This window comes from Pan troglodytes, chromosome 7, assembly GCF_028858775.2.
Source record: "Pan troglodytes isolate AG18354 chromosome 7, NHGRI_mPanTro3-v2.0_pri, whole genome shotgun sequence".
In the NCBI taxonomy this organism is placed as follows: Eukaryota; Metazoa; Chordata; class Mammalia; order Primates; family Hominidae; genus Pan; species Pan troglodytes.
In genome coordinates, this window is record NC_072405.2 from 31,542,506 (window position 1) to 31,558,799 (window position 16,294).

The following is a 16,294-nucleotide window of genomic DNA, read 5'->3' on the forward strand; positions in this document are numbered from 1 at the left end:
CTACTAAAAATACAAAAATTAGCTGGGTGTGGTGGTGTGTGCCTGTAATCCCAGCTATTTGGTAGGCTGAGGCAGGAGAACCTCTTGAACCCGGGAGGCAGAGGTTGCAGTGAGCTGAGACTCCCCCACTGCACTCAAGCCTGGGTGAGAGAGCAAGACTCCGTCTCAAAAAACAAACAAAAAATAAGGTAAATGAGGATATCTGTTTTCGAAATTCAGAATAAGGATAATCTCCTTCTCTTAAATATTGTACAAGAAAACAGGGACAGAGTTAAGAACAAGCACAGAATAATTTCAACTATTTCAAAAAAGCGTCATCACACCTTTCCAAGATTGTTAATCTAGACAACTGCTTAGGTAAGTTTCACCACTAGAAACTTCAAACCAGTGCAACACTTGTATATATTTTATTTTCAAGTACACACATGAAGGCCTAAATGTAACAAAAGGGTTGGAATAAAAAATCAGTAGAAAGTTGGCTGGGCACAGTGGCTTATGCCTGTAATCCAGCATTTTGGGAGGCTGAGGCGGGTGGATCACCTGAGGTCAGGAGTTCAAGACCAACCTGGCCAACATGGCAAAACCCCATCTCTACTAAAAATATAAAAATTAGCTGGGTGTGGTGGCAGGTGCCTGTAATCCCAGCTACTTGGGAGGCTGAGGCGGGAGAATCGCTTGAACCAGGGAGGCAGAGGTTGCAGTGAGCGGAGATCGCGCCGTTGCACTCCAGCCTGGGCAACAAGAGCAAAACACCATCTCAAAAAAAAAAAAAAAGAAAAGTCTCACTTTTAAAATTACTGCTTAACCCAAGTGAATGTCACTTAGTTATGGTAAACACAACTAAAGCAATTTTAGAGAAATCCTAGTCAATATAAATTTCTGAAGGGCAAGGCCAATCTTCCCTGAATATTAAAACTTTGTGCCCGTATCACAGTTTTTCTTCATTGCCTAAAGAAAAGGATCTGAAACCAATTTAAATTGATTGAATTGAATTTCCATGAAAAGAAATGCCATTTAAACATTTCTCCTCTCACTTGCTTTTCCAGATAACAAAATCAATAATGTTCTTTTTCTGCTGGACTTTTAAGCCTTTTTTTTTTTTAACAGGAAGCTTAAAGTTCTTGTATCTCTCTAGATCATCAGAGCTAAGCAAAACCAATCCAATTTTAAATGGCTGGTGTGCTCTCTCAATTTTTGCAGGTTTGACCAAGGTAGCTTAGGAAGTTTAGGTAAATAGAGCAAATGATAAATGGTTGGAAATGCATAGGAAACAAAACGGCTGTTCATAGAACCAAATACAAGCCTTCCATTAGAAACTAAAACACGGCCGGGCACGGTGGCTTATGCCTGTAATCCCAGCACTTTGGGAGGCTGAGGCGAGTGGATCATGAGGTCAAGAGAACGAGACCACACTGGCCAACATGGTGAAACCCCATCTCTACTAAAAATACAAAAATTAGCTGGGCATGGTGGCGCACACCTGTAGTCCCAGCTGTTCGGGAGGCTGAGGCAGGGGAATCGCTTTAACCCAGGAGGTGGAGGTTGCATTGAGCCAAGATCACGCCACTGCACTTCAGCCTGGTGACAGAGCGAGACTCCATCTCAAAAAAAAAAAAAAAAGAAAAGAAACTAAAACACAACAATGGACTTACAATTGTATGTATAAGCCAAACCCCAAGGAAAACAAACAGCAGCTAAATGCAAATTAAAAGCAAAAACAAATGAACAGGACACCAACCCCCAATTTTATTTTCCTACTGAGTTGTCTTAGAGGCTACCATGTTACACAGAGCCTAAAAAAAAAAAAAAAATGAATATTTTATTCCTGGTTTACGAATTAATGTCTTTAAGTCCACCAATCCCACTGTATATTTTGTGCAATTAAGAAATTCACTTTAGGCATGTGACCAGTAAGTACTTTATTGCTAGTACTATCTCTGCAAAAGAGCAATACAGTGTGAAACAAAGCAATGCAAGCGTGGGTGTGAAATGTGGCCCCTTGTTAAATAGGACTTCATGATGAACTACATTAAAGAAGAATTGGCAAACTGCCAGTGTATTTCTTTACAATACTCCTTACTTTACCTTCATCAAGACTAAGAGCTTTAACCACGAGCAATGTCAATTAGCCAAACTTTTCAATTGTCTATCAGATTTTAAAGAATATTTTACAATGTACTTGCATGGATCATTGATGACATACTAGGACTTTCTATTTTGTCCTAAATTTTTTTCTTTCTTGTTTTAATAATCATTCAATTTATATTAGAACATATTCATATATTCATCATACAAGACTTTTTCTCATACAAAGTTATTCTCTTTTCTTTCTAACATTCATTACCAAAAATATATCTTCACCATAATTTTTTTTTCCTTTTTTTTTTTTTTTTTTTTTTAAGAGATGAGCTTTTTGGCACGTCACCCAGGCTGATCTTGAACTCCTAAGGTCAAGCAATCCACTTGCTTCAGCCTCCCACAGTGCTGGGTTTATAGGCATGAGCCACCACGCCTCCCATAAGTCCATAACTTATTTCACATCTGTCTCCCCTACTTACTGGTTCCTTTCTACCTTGTTTAATAAATAACCTTTGCAAGTCCATAATTAGAATTAACCTTTAGATAACTTCTGAATTAGACTAATTTATTCTTTTTCTTAATAAGAACACATCTTTGGCAAATCTTATGTACAGAATTATACACTAACTACAATTGTTATCCTTAGTAACTTTAAATTTTAGTGAAAACTAGGAAGCAAAAAGTCCTGAACTGTCTATCAATAGAAAACACTAGCATTTTCTAGATGGGTTTTCCATAAGGAGGAACACTCAGACTGCAGGTTTTTCTTTCCCTTTCTCGTAACCAGCCTAAGAAACAATATTTTACATTTTATCAAAATAATTCCCAGCCAGGTGCAGTGGCTCATGCCTGTAATCCCAGCACTTTGGGAGGCCAAGGTGGGTGGATTGCTTGAGCCCAGGAGTTCAAGACCAGCCTGGGCAATATGGCAAAACCTTATAGCTACCAAAAATACCAAAAAGAAAAAATTAGGCCGGGCACCTTGGCTTACCCTGTAATCCCAGCACTTTGGGAGGCTGAGGTGGGTGGATCATGAGGTCAAGAGATCAAGACCATCCTGACCCACATGGTGAAAACCCATCTCTACTAAAAATACAAAAATTAGCTGGGCTTGGTGACATGTGCCTGTAGTCCCAGCTACTCGGGAGGCTGAGGCAGGAGAATCGCTTCAACTAGGGAGGCGGAGGTTATAGTGAGCCAAGATCGCACCACTGCACTCCAGCCTGGTGACAGAGCGAGACTCCGTCTCAAAATAAAGAAATAAATAAATAAAATAAAAAACAAAAATTAGCTGGCATGGTGGCACATGCTTGTAGTCCCAGCTACTCGGGAGGCTAATGTGGGAGAATCACCTGAGCCCGGGGAGGTGGATGCTGCAGTGAGCAGTGATCACACCATTGCACTCCAGCCTGGGCTACAGAGCAAGACCCTGTCTCAAAATAATAATAATAGTAATAATAATAATAACTCATTTGTTGCCTTTATTAGGTTTTTAATTGTTTAGAAAGACTGAGATCTAAAAGGTTTTTTACATTCATGTAACCTTCTGTATTGCTTTTTTTTTTTTTTTGAGATGGGGTGTCGCCCTGTAGTCCAGGCTGGAGAGCAATGGCCCCATCTCAGGTCACTGCAACCTCCGCCTTCTGGGTTCAAGTGATTCTCCTGCCTCAGCCTCCCAAGTAGCTGGGATTACAGGCACCTGCCATCATGCCCGTTTAATTTTGTATTTTTAGTAGAGATGGGGTTTCACCATGTTGGCCAGGCTGGTCTCAAACTCCTGACCTCAGGTGATCCACCCGCCTTGGCCTCCCAAAGTGCAGGGATCACAGGCGTGAGCCACTGCGCCCAGCCTATTTTGTCCTTTTAACAGAGAAATTCAAATTTTAGTTTTATGTCAGTTCACTCAGGATTTAAGCTCATTTTTCAAAGTAATATAATAAATTCATTCGGTTTAATTAACTTGAGCACATATGATTCTCTCCTGTTTTCTCTAACTTTTTATTTCTACCGTGATTTTTGTGTGCCCCCAAAGTTCATGTGTTGGAAACTTAATTCCAAATGCAACAGTGGGGGGAGGTGGGACCTTCAAGGGATGATTAGATCAAGAGGGTACTTCCCACATGAATGGATTAATACGTTATTGTGGGAGTGGGTTCGTTATTGCAGGAGTAGATTGGTTATAAAAGTGAGTTTGTCCCCCTCTTGCACATTTTCCCTTCCTCCCATGTATGCCTTCTTGTCCTTCTACCTTTCACCAGGTGATGAGGCCACAAGAAGGCCCTCACCAAATATGGGCCCCTTGACCTTGGACTTCCAAACCTCCAGAGCAGTGAAAAATCAATCTGCATATTTAAGTAAATCACCCAGTCTCAGATGTTCTGTTATAGTAGCACAAAATAGACTAAGACAATATCCATTCAGTTTTATCTGTTTTTTATTGATTCATTTTGAAACAACCTTTGAATAATTTTCAAACTAAAACAATATTATTTTTTACTTTAACAAAAACCCATCTTTTCTGTCTCATAGTTTTTTTGTTTATTCATTTTTGTTTTTTTAGAAAGAGTCTTGCTTTGTCGCCCAGGCTGGAGTGCAGTGGTGCTATCTTGGCTCACTGCAACCTCCACCTCCTGGGTTCAAGCGATTCTCCCACCTCAGCCTCCGGAGTAACTGGGGTTACAGGCACCTGCCACCATGACTGGCTAATTTTTGTATTTTTAGTAGAGACATGGTTTCAACATGTTGGCCAGGCTGGTCTCGAACTCCTGAGCTCAGGTGATCCACCGCCTCAGCTTCCCAAAGTGCTGGGATTACAAGCGTGAGCCACCTTGCCTGGCCAGTATATTTCATAGATTTCGAAGAAAAAATACACCTTATTTTTCTGTTATGCTTTGCATATAAAGTTGCTTCCCCTAATATTTCTAGAAATTCCAATTACATTAATATGATTAATTAATAAGAATTGTTAACTTTTAGTGACTTTAATTTCCAGTGAACACTAGAGAACTAGAAGGTATGCAGTCATGAACTGTTTTCTTCCAAGTTTGCAAGCACACGATTTCATAATTTCTAGAAACACGATTCCTAGTCCTATGACACAGGACAGGAAATGGCAGAGGAAAGGTTTAATAGGCCCAAATATCTTTTGTTCTTCTGTAATAGGTAGGCAAAGTAAGTTCTAAATTTATGTTCAGCAATAAATGTTTCAGTATCATATTAATATCTTATTTGGAAATGATCTAGATATTCAATACATATTGCTATGGTTTGAATGTTTTTCTGCTCTCGAAATCATATTAAAACTAAATCCCCAATGTAACAGTACTCCGACATAGAGGCTTTAAGATGTGATTCCATCATGAGGGCCCTGCCTTCATGAACAGATTAATCCTTCACAGATTAATGGGTTATCGTGAGTGTGGAGTAATTGCAATTTGTGCGTGATATGGTTTGGATCTGTGTTCCCACCAAATCTCATGTTGAATTGTAATCCCAGATGTTGGAGGTAGGGCCTGGTGGGAGGTGATTGGGTCGTGGGAGGCTTCTCATGAATGATTAACCACAATTTCGTGGTGCTGTTCTGATACTGAGTGAGTTGTCCTGAGATCTGGTTGTTTGTAAGTGTGTGGCACCTTCCCCTCTCTACCTCCTGCTCTGGCCATGTGAGACAGCTCACTCCCCCTTTGCCTTCTGCCATGATTGGAGGCTTCCTGAGGTCTCCTAGAAGCAGAAGCTGCCATGCTTCCTGTACAGCTTGCAGAACCGTGAGCTAATTAACTTCTTTTCTTTATAAATTACTCAGGCTCAGGTATTTCTTTATAGCAATGCAAAACAGACTAATACAGTGTGACTCTGTTGTAAAAGCCTGTTTGTCTCTCAGTGTGTCCCCTTGCCATATAATTCCTGCACCAACTTGGGACGCTGCAGAGAGACTTTGTATTAGTTTGTTCTCACATTGCTATAAATTAGTACCAGACACTGGGTGATTTATAAAGAAAAGAGGTTTATTTGGCGCACAGGTCCACAAGCTGTACAGGAAGCATGATGCTGGCATCTGCTTGGCTTCTAGGGAGGCCTCAGGAAAGTTACAATCACAGCAGAAGGCAAAGGAAGAGACAGCACTTCACATGGCCAGAGCAGGAGGAAGAGAGAATGGGGAGGTGCCACACATTTTTTAACAATCAGATCTCATGAGAACTCACTCACTGTCAGAAGGACAGTACCGAGAGGAATGGTGTTAAAACATTTATGAGAAATCTGCCCTCATAATCCAATCACCTCCACCAGGCCCCACCTCCAACACTGGGGACTACAATTCAACATGAGACTTTGGTGGGGCCACAGATCCAAACCATATCAGAGCCCATTAGCAAGAAGGCCCTCCCTAGATTTGGCCTGTTGCCCTTGGACTTCCTAGCCCCAAGAACCATAATACATAAATGTATTTTCTTTATAAATTACCCACTCCCTACTCTGAGGTATTCAGTGATAGCAACAGAAAACAGACTAATACAAATAACCATCATTTAACTTAGGCTAATATAAGATTTTTAAGTTACCAAAAATTAAATATAAAAATATTTAAAAGTAGACATCTTGGCCAGGTGCAGTGGCTCACGCCCGTAATCCCAGCGCTTTGGGAGGCCGAGGTGGGTGGATCACGAGGTCAGGAGATCCAGACCATCCTGGTTAACACGGTGAAACCCCGTCTCTACTAAAAATACAAAAAATTAGCCAGGTGTGGTGGTGGGTGCCTGTAGTCCCAGTTACTCAGGAGGCTGAGGCAGGAGAATGGCGTGAACCCAGGAGGCGGAGCTTGCAGTGAGTGGAGATCGTTGCCACTGCACTCCAGTCTGGGTGACAAGAGACTCTGTCTCAAAAAAAAAAAAAAAGGAGGTAGACATCTTATAAAAATATCAAAAATACACAAACATCACATAACACATAAAAAAACACAAAAATAAACACATAAAAACACACAAAATACAAAGAAACATACATTGAAAATATATGGCTCTTTTCAATCTTCTTTTTCTTTCTTGTGTTTCATATATATCAAGAAATTTATCTTTTCCTTGTGCATTTTGTTCTTCAGTTGAATTTACAGTTTTATGATCTTAAAGACACATAAGTGTTCTTTTTTTTTGAGTCGGAGTCTCGCTCTGTCACCCAGGCTGGAGTGCAGTGGCACAATCTCGGCTCACTGCAAGCTCAGCCTCTCAGGTTCACGCCATTCTCCTGCCTCAGCCTCCCGAGTAGCTGGGACTACAGGCACCCACCACCACGCCCGGCTAATTTTTTGTATTTTTAGTAGAGACGGGGTTTCACCGTGTTGGCCAGCATGGTCTTGATCTCCTGACCCTGTGATCCACCCGCCTCGGCCTCCCAAAGTGCTGCGATTACAGGCATGAGCCACCATGCCCGGCCAACGTAAGTGTTTTGATTAGTAAATCCAGGTAGAAGTTGTATGTGTGAACTGTAAATAATGTTGACAACTCTTAAGAATTGTCTGTTTTAATTAAACCAAGAAACTTAAACTAGCTTTCTATTTACTAAAGATTATCTCAGATCACGTGACCTTGAAAAACATTTAGATGGGCTCCCGTTTTTCTAAGAAAATGCTCCATTTACGGAAGCAATTCTTTTCTTTCTTTTAGCCAAATCTTTGCATAGGTACCAAATAACACATTTGTTTAGGATGAGAACTGCCCACTGCCCCCGCCAAAAAAAAGTACTTTTATATTCAAAAGTCCAAATTTCCAAAGGTATATGTACTTTAATTGTGACTTGAACTCAAGGTAAATAAATTAAATAATTAATAAATTAACCTTAGCTTACTGGATGGCCACCATCTTATATGCTGTTCCCTTGACTGAAATGTTGTGGGGTAAATGACTATATATGAAATGGGACTTATTGGAGGAATTAATGCATCTGATAATGGAGGTTGAGAAGTTCCACAACAGGCCATCTGCACAGCAGAGACCCTGAAATGCTGGAAGCAGGGCTTAATCCAGCCCAAAAACCTAAGACCCAGGGAAGCCGGTGGTGTAATTCTTAGTTCAAGGCCAAAATCCTTAGATCCTTCGGGAGGCCACTGGTGTATGCCCTGGAGTCCAAGGGCTAGAAATCCTAGACTCTGATGTCCACAGGCAGAAGAGTGTCCCAGCTCCAGGAGATCAGATGGATTTGCTTTTCTTTTTTTGTTTTGTTTTGTTCTATCTTGCTCCCCAGTCTGTCAGACGGTGCCCCCCCAAATTAAGGGTAGGTCTTTTCCACTCAGTCCACCCGATCGCATGCCAATCCCCTCTGGAAACACCCTCGAAGACATGCCCAGAAATAATGTCCCAGAAATAATGCCTTACCAGTGTTCTAGGTGTTCCTTAATCCATTCAAATTAACACCTCCAATTGACCACCATGATAAGGAAACACACGGAGGCCAGCTCAGGGGAGAACCAGATTTTTCTTTGGCATGTGAGCCTCAGTCGGGCAATAATTCTTTCAAGTTTATTTTATTTTATCTTGAGACGGAGTCTGGCTCTGTCTCCCAGGCTGGAGTGCAGTGGTGCAATCTCGGCTCACTGCCTCGTGGGTTCAAGTGATTCTCCTGCCTCAGCCTCCCGAGTAGCCGAGAATATACGCACACACCATCACATCCGGTTAATTTTTGTATTTTTTTGTAGAGACGGCATTTCATGATGTTGGTCAGGCTGGTCTTGAACTCCTGACCTCAAGTGATCCATCCGCCTCAGCCTCCCAAAGTGCTGGGATTACAGGCATGAGCCACTACACCTGGCTAAGAATTTACTTTGTATACATGTTAAAAAAAAAAAAAAAAAGCAACCTAATATGTATTAACCCCTAACACCTAAGAGGAAACCTCTGGTAAAAAGAGTCTTTCACTCCAAGGACACGGCAGAGCCTGTGCCATCTTCCAAGTAGATGAACTTTCCAGAGTCCACCAAGAGGTCCTGAATCTTCTCTTTTGCATGTCTCTCTTCCATCCTCTCCAAGGCATCCAGCAGGGTGTGGATCGAGGCGTTCCGTCCAGTTTTGTTGACCCATTTCATCAGCATTGCATACAAGGCATCCCCTGGGCCTGCTGTACCAGCTCTGACCACATCGATCTCATTTTTCGTGAGGTCCAGCTGCCTCATGAGCTGGTCCCAGGAGTCAAAGGGCACGATGTTTGCAAACTTGTCAAAGAACAGCATCAGAGCTGGGTGGAGAAAGCCACAGAGACAGCCAGATGAGTTGGGACTCAGTTCAGAAGGGGCAGAGGATACCACATCAGGCCCAGAACCCAAGGAGAGAACCTGGAGAACCCCCTGCATGGGCAAACCTGTTGCTCCATTGCCCACCCACCTCCCATCCACAGAGAGCCCACCCACACTGCCTGGCCTCCGTGGCCCCCAAGGCGCTGACGGGCGTCAAGGTCACCAGAGAATCTGCCCTCAGAGAAGGCTGAGAACCCACCTGGGGAGGATGGATTGACCCTACGGAGGCAGAAAGCAAAGTGGGTGAGAGCCCGAAGGAGGGAGAGAGAGTGGCTGCAGCGGGAGCTCAGAGGATGCGGGCTGCCTGGGCTGCGCTTGTCATGGGAGTATGTCCCAGGATGGCCACTTCTGCATCTGTGGAAAGCGCAGGGTCTGGAGCAGAGGACCTCTGCCCTCCCTGAGGCTGGGGCAGAGCTAGGTGGGGGCAAGCAGGCCCTGACCAAGAAGCAAACCTGAAGACAGAGCAAACCTGCCCAGATCTCAGGACTACCAGGGATTGAATGAAATGAGATGTGTGTGCAAAGCACTGCACACCACCATCCACAGGGATAGAAGGGGCCAGGAGTACCAAGCTATGTTTTCTAACAGCCTCATTTAAAGAACATAAAAAGAAAAAAGTGACATTCATTTTAATGTGTGGTACTGAATATGTGTAAAATATAATTTAATATGCAATGAGTATACAAAAACTGAAACTGACCCAATTGTCCCATAGAAAGGTTTTTTTGATAAACAGAAATTGACCCTTCTGGTCCTTAACGACTTGAAACTTAACATTTGTTTTATCTGAGTTACTTCCTCAGGAAAGACCTGCAGGCATCTCAAAAAAAGTATCAAAGAACTGAAACTCACCAGATCACTACATCCAGACCATGACGGGATGTGGGACCCCTCATTCATCTTGATTGTTTCCTTGCCCCATTCTAGCTCCTACTTTCTTACACATTGTTACATTTCTTGCCTGCTATATAAACCCTTAGTTTTAGTTGGTCAGGGAGATACAGTTGAGACAGAGCTCCCATCTCTTCCACTGCAGCACCCTATTAAAGCCTTCTTGGCAATACTCATCATCTCAGTGACTGGCTTTCTGTGCAGCGAGCAGCGGGACCTAGACCAAATCCCTGGTGTTTTGGTAACAGGTTTTGGTTCCCTGGCTCGGAAAGTGTTGCTCATGGCTCTGCTGCCATGGGCCAGGAGTCTCAGAAGCCCTCCCAAGCAGTTGCCCCGCTAACTTTGGCTGGAGGTGAGTTTCAGTCTCTCTCTGGTCCCACTGCAGCCGGCCCCAACCACATTCCTGATTACCTCCGAAGAACTGCCTTTGAAATTTGACATTTGCATCCAGATAGGTGATTGTCCTTTGTGGGCCCAGACAGCAGGATCTGCTCTTCTCAGTTTGAGAAATTTTTAAAGGAATTTCCATTTGCTGGTTGAATAGGCCCAAGTGACTGTGAGAGGGAAGCACTCTGCCTCTCAGTCTGGACACTCTTGGAGGCTTGTTTGTAATTGTGTGTTGTTTCAGGGCAAGTGTCTTTTGTGGGTACCAGGCAGCATGACTGGCTCCTCTCAATTTCAGAAATTTGAAAGGAATTTTTGTTGGCAGGTTGATCAAACCTAACCAATGGAGAGAGGAAGCACCCTGCCTGTTTCAGTCTGGACACTCTTGGAGCTTGTTTGTTGCTGCAGCAGTTGTATTATGTTTTGGTGATTATTTGTATGTGTTTGCTAGAGTCATGGGAAATTGGAATTCAGTAAACTTGGTATTCTTTTGTAATACTGTTTGGCTCCAATATTGTTTGGAAACTGAAGTTTGCTGCTGAATGAGAAAGTGGGATGGAGTTCCTGTATCCAGGCTTTTATGTTGCTGTTCTAAGCAGCACTGGGCCTGATTAGTTGGTTCTAGGTGGTGTTCTCTGCGATGCTGTTTGGAGTCTGCAGAGGTTTGGCCTTTAAAAACCAAACTGCCATGGAAACTGCTTTACCTAAAATTTGGGTTCACAGCCTTCACTGAATTATCTATTGGGGCTAACAAATTTCAGCCATGTGAACATATTTGTAGACTGGTGAGTTTGTATTACTGTCTCATGGAGAGAGTTCAAAGGTAAAAGCTATTGGATCTTTGTGTGTACATATAGGTCTAGATGTGTTTATGTGTATGTACATTTATTATTAAGTTACATGTTGTGTCTACCAAATTGACTTATAAGTAAAAGAGTACTCATAAATTAAGTAAATAAGTCCAAGCAATTTTCAAGTTCATGTGACTTAAGGAAATCCTTACTAAACAAGTCAGCTTTAAAATTATTGGTAAAATAAGAAAACAGAAGTGTCTTCAGAATTGTCAGCATACATTTTTGTCTGGGCTTATATTTGTCTTTACTAGATATTTTGAGATATCAGTTTGGCACAAAAACTTAAGACTACAAGCCCAACCAAAACAAAACGATCTTTGAGTCAAGCTTTTGATAAGTAAGATTAAATTAATGCTGTTGGTTTAATGAAAACAGCTGAGTCTTCTGACTTATTGGTGAAAATATCTATATATTTAACTTTGAAGCTCTTAGGTGAGCACCTGATGTTCACTGGCTATTAAAAAAATGGCTGACAAAGAAATTAACTAACTTTAAATGATGGTGTCTAATATCTCAATTTTCAGAAGCAATCTGGATAAACTTAAAAATGAAAGAATTGAGTAAATATAAATGGGATGGTTTAAGTAAATTTTTCATGTAATTAAAAACTGTTGTCATTGGATTACAGAGAAAACTTCCAGTGCAGTAACTGAAAGACCAATGTGTGGCCAGGCGCATTGGCTCGTGTCTGTAATCCCAGCACTTTGGGAGGCCAAGGCGGGCAAATATCCATCACTTGAGGCCAGGAGTTTGAGACCAGCCTGGCCAACGTGGCAAAACCCTGTCTCTACTAAAAATACAAAAAGTACCCAGATGTGGTGGTGCACACCTGTGGTCCCAGCTACTCAGGGGGCTGAGGCGTGAGAATTGCTAGAACCCAGGAGGTGGAGGTTGCAGTGAGGTGAGACTGCACCACTGCACTCCAGCATGGGTGACAGAGTGAGACTCTGTCTCAAAACAAAAAAAGAAGAAAGACTGATGTGTTCATAAAGATTGTGATTGTTAACCAAACAGGAAGCTGGGCAGGAGCTGAATGAGTGGACTGAACTAATACAGGACTGAAATAATTTGTATGGCTTTTGTTGGTTTGAAATATTGCTGATTCTTTTGGTTTTGTTTTCCAGTCTGGAGAACTTTTTTCTTCTTTGCTATTTATAGCCTTTAAGTATACTTTAAGTATATTGAGTATACTTTTGTAAACAGAATTTGAGGCATATTTCTCTCTCTGCCTAATTTCTCCAGAATTTTTAAATTATTTGTGACTATTAATTCATGGCAATGTGTTTGCTTACATATGGTTAATAACAACGTTTTCTTTTACAATGGAACACAGTTGGATAAAATGGTTATTTTCTCAGGGCTTTAATTGCAATGGCCTCGTGAGAGGTTCCAGCAAAGCCAACTTAGGAGAGCCTATGTAGACAGTGAGTTTTGCTGCACTTTGTGTGGGTAATCAGGCCACGTATATGGAACTAAACTTATTTTGCAGGTACATTGGTCCTGCTATAATTTGTCTTTGGTGGAAGTGGGGCCGAGAGAGAGAGATTGTGTTTCAGAAGAAACACAATCTTTTAGTATTAAATTAACCTTTGATTCCTGGGTGGCCACGAGGTCACCCATGGTATGTGAAGCTTCCCATGATGCCCCTCCTCAACCATGAAGCAGCCAGAAAGATCCAGGACCAGACTCTCTGTGACTGTGGGATTGATAAATAGAAAGGGAGAACTGAAATCAACCCAATAGTTCCATCAAAAGGTTTTGTTGTTGTTGTTGTTGTTTTGATAAACACAGAAATTGACCCTTCTGTTCTTAAAGCTCAAATCTTACATTTGTTTTATCTGAGTTCCTTTTTCAGGAAATGACCTTCAGGGCTCTCAAAGTATCAAAGAACTGAAACTTACCAGATCACTACATCCAATGGGATGCTGGACCCCTCATTCATCTTGATTGCTTCCTTACCCCTCCCTAGTTCCTGTTTTCTTACAAATTGTTACTTTTTTTTTTTTTTTGAGACAGAGTCTTGCTCTGTTGCCCAGGCTGGAGTGCAGTGGCGCTATCTTGGCTCACTGCAAGCTCTGCCTCCCGGGTTCATGCCATTCTCCTGCCTCAGCCTCCCGAATAGCTGGGACTACAGGCGCCCGCCAACAAGCCTGGCTAATTTTTTTTTGTATTTTTAGTAGAGACAGGGGTTTCACCATGTTAGCCAGGATGGTCTCGATCTCCTGACCTCGTGATTCGCCCGCCTCGGCCTCCCAAAGTACTGGGATTACAGGCATGAGCCACCGTGCCCGGCCCACATTGTTACATTTTATTCCTACTATATAAACCCCTAGTTTTAGTCCATCAGGGAACATGAATTGGAGACTGAGCTCCCATCTCCTTGGCTACAGCACTCAATGAAAGTATTCTTCCTTGTCCATACTCGTTGTCTCAGTGATTGGCCCTCTGTGTGCAGTGAGCACCAAGACCTAGACCCAACCCCTGGTGTTTCAGTAACAAAATAATGAGTGGAATATTTTCCATTCTTTCTTGCATTAAGTCTTTGGAATCAGTATGTAGTTTATACAACAGCTCTGCAAATTGGGCTTAGGCACAGATAAAGAGCTATTAGCCCACTGAAGTCAGTGGTGCCATGCAGGACAGGGCAGCCCCTCAGGGCTGTTCTCCTGAACAACAAAGGAGAAGAGAGGAGGTGGAGAAGAGGATAGACAGAGTGGCTAGTGTCATTAATAGGGTGCAGAAAGGATGAGGTAGAGTGGGAAGAAGAGATGGGAGGAGACAATTTAGGGTCTTGATGGTCTATAGCATAGGACCCCCAGTTTCTGGCATGGAATGCTCTGGAAGAGCACTCTCAGCAATGGGGACACCAGTTAGGACACCGTCCCTATTCCCACCATTCCTGCTGCATCTCCAGGAGCAAAACACTTACTCTCAGTGGGGTCAGCACCATTTGCTGGAACCAGCAGCCTCCTCCTCTGAGACCCTTCAGCTTCTGCCGGTCCCTGTAACACACAGTGGGGAACGCCTTGGTCTGAGTCAGGGGTCCTGCAGTCTAGTACTGACCCTGACCACCAGCCAGCCCGGAGACCTGTAGCACATCACTTTCCCCCTTGGGTCACCATGGAGATGGTGGAAAACCTCTGGTCCCGCATAGCTCACAGCCACTCCCCATTGCTGGCATTACCACCTCAGCTCCACCCCGTCAGATCAGTGGCAACATTAGATTCTTATAGGAGTGCAAACCCTATTGTGAACTGTGCACGTCAGGGATCTGGGTTGCATACTCCTTATGAGAATCTTATGCCTGATTATCTGTCACCATCTCCCATCACCCTCAGATAGGACCATCTTGTTGCAGGAAAATAAGCTCAGGGCTCCCACTGACTCTACATTATGATGAGTTGTATAATTATTTCATTACATATTATAATGTGATAAGAATAGAAATAAAGTACACAATAAACGTAATGTGCTTGAATCATCCCCAAACCATCTTCACCTCCCAGTCCATGGAAAAATTGTCTTCCACAAAACTGGTCCCTGGTGCCAAAAGGTTGGGGACCATTGGTTAATAATATAATGTCTTTTGTATACACATACACTGATGCATAGATTTGGACAAAGAATCACAAGAAATGATATCTCATAGTTACTTGAGGAAAAAGGCCCAGGGCACTGCAGAGTGGAGGATGCTCTCTTTACTCACTGAGTACCTTTTGATAGTTTAAAATTTCTCATTTTAAATATATAAACCATTTGTTCATGTCAAAGCACCTTATCAAGCTGGAGAGATTATTGACCTTTTTAATGTTTGCCGCCTTTTTTTTTTTTAATTACATTTTTGGTTAGAATAAATGGGTACTAATGCAAGAAAGGAACTGAATGGAACAGTCTAGGTGGAAGGAGATCATTGTCTAGATGAGCATTTAACCTGTGATTAAGGAGGGACCCAAAGCAGAGGGAAATGGGAGAATCGGCAGCTCAAAGGGGTTGGAAAAACCAGACAGTGACTAGAACAATTCAGGGAGTGCCTCGCTTTGCTCTGAAACACAAAACAAGTTCCATTTAGATTATAAAGTTATATGCAAAAATCACATCATTGAAAAAAATATCTCCATAAGAAGTTAGAGGAGTTCGTCTTGTGTTGGCAAAAGGTCTTTCTACAGTAGTGAGCAATGAAAAGGTAAATGTATCTACAGATTTCACTGGTTAAAAATTAAAGCTGCTGCACCTGAAAATATTAGAACAAAAAGGGGCAAGAAGAAATTAGGAATCTACTGTCTGAATGTGAGAAAAAGCATGAGTAGGAGAGCAGGCCTTCTCATAAAGACTCTGAAAGACAAGACACTGATCTTAGGCAAAAACAGTGAAAACAAAGAAATGTTCGTTTAAAACAATGTTTTCCTAAGTAGCAAAAAAAAAAAGAAAAAGAAAAGAAAAAGCCCTTCAATGTCAAATCAAAATACATGAACTGGTAGAAACCAACACTAGGGGGCTGTGTGCATGTGTGTAGCTGTATGTGTGGGTACGTGCATGTGTGTGTGCATGTGTGTACATGCATGTGTGTGCATGTGCGTGTATGTGCGTGTACACCGTAAGCAGCACTGTTACAGGCTGACTTGGAAATTGTGCTTCTTCTTGGAATCCTCCATACAACCATATGCAGAAATTTGGGCAGAGATTTATATCCAAATATGTTTAATGCAATAATAATTTCAGAGTAAATTTAAAATCCCTGCTGTTATGAGCAAGGGCTCCCTAACTTCTGTAGGAGCACACAGTGGAGACCGTGCAGCCTTATTCAGTC

At 42.3% G+C, this 16,294-nt stretch overlaps 1 protein-coding gene across 3 annotated transcripts in view; it reads right to left on the reverse strand.

Moving 5' to 3' along the window:
• Positions 1-7,829: 7,829 nt before the first annotated feature.
• Positions 7,830-16,294, reverse strand: part of TNFRSF10A (TNF receptor superfamily member 10a) — a 36,265-nt gene continuing 27,800 nt past the window's right edge. Inside the window, exons 9-10 of one of the 3 annotated variants that reach the window (XM_001158464.6) lie at positions 14,417-14,489; positions 7,830-9,300 (exon numbers count right to left, since the gene is read on the reverse strand). In XM_001158464.6, coding sequence (XP_001158464.1) covers positions 8,981-9,300; positions 14,417-14,489 — 393 coding nt within the window. In that variant the 3' untranslated portion in view covers positions 7,830-8,980. Of the gene's footprint in view, positions 9,301-9,568; positions 9,713-14,416; positions 14,490-16,294 lie in introns of those variants that run through there. The other 2 variants (XM_009455008.4, XM_016959230.4) reach the window with 2 other exon arrangements.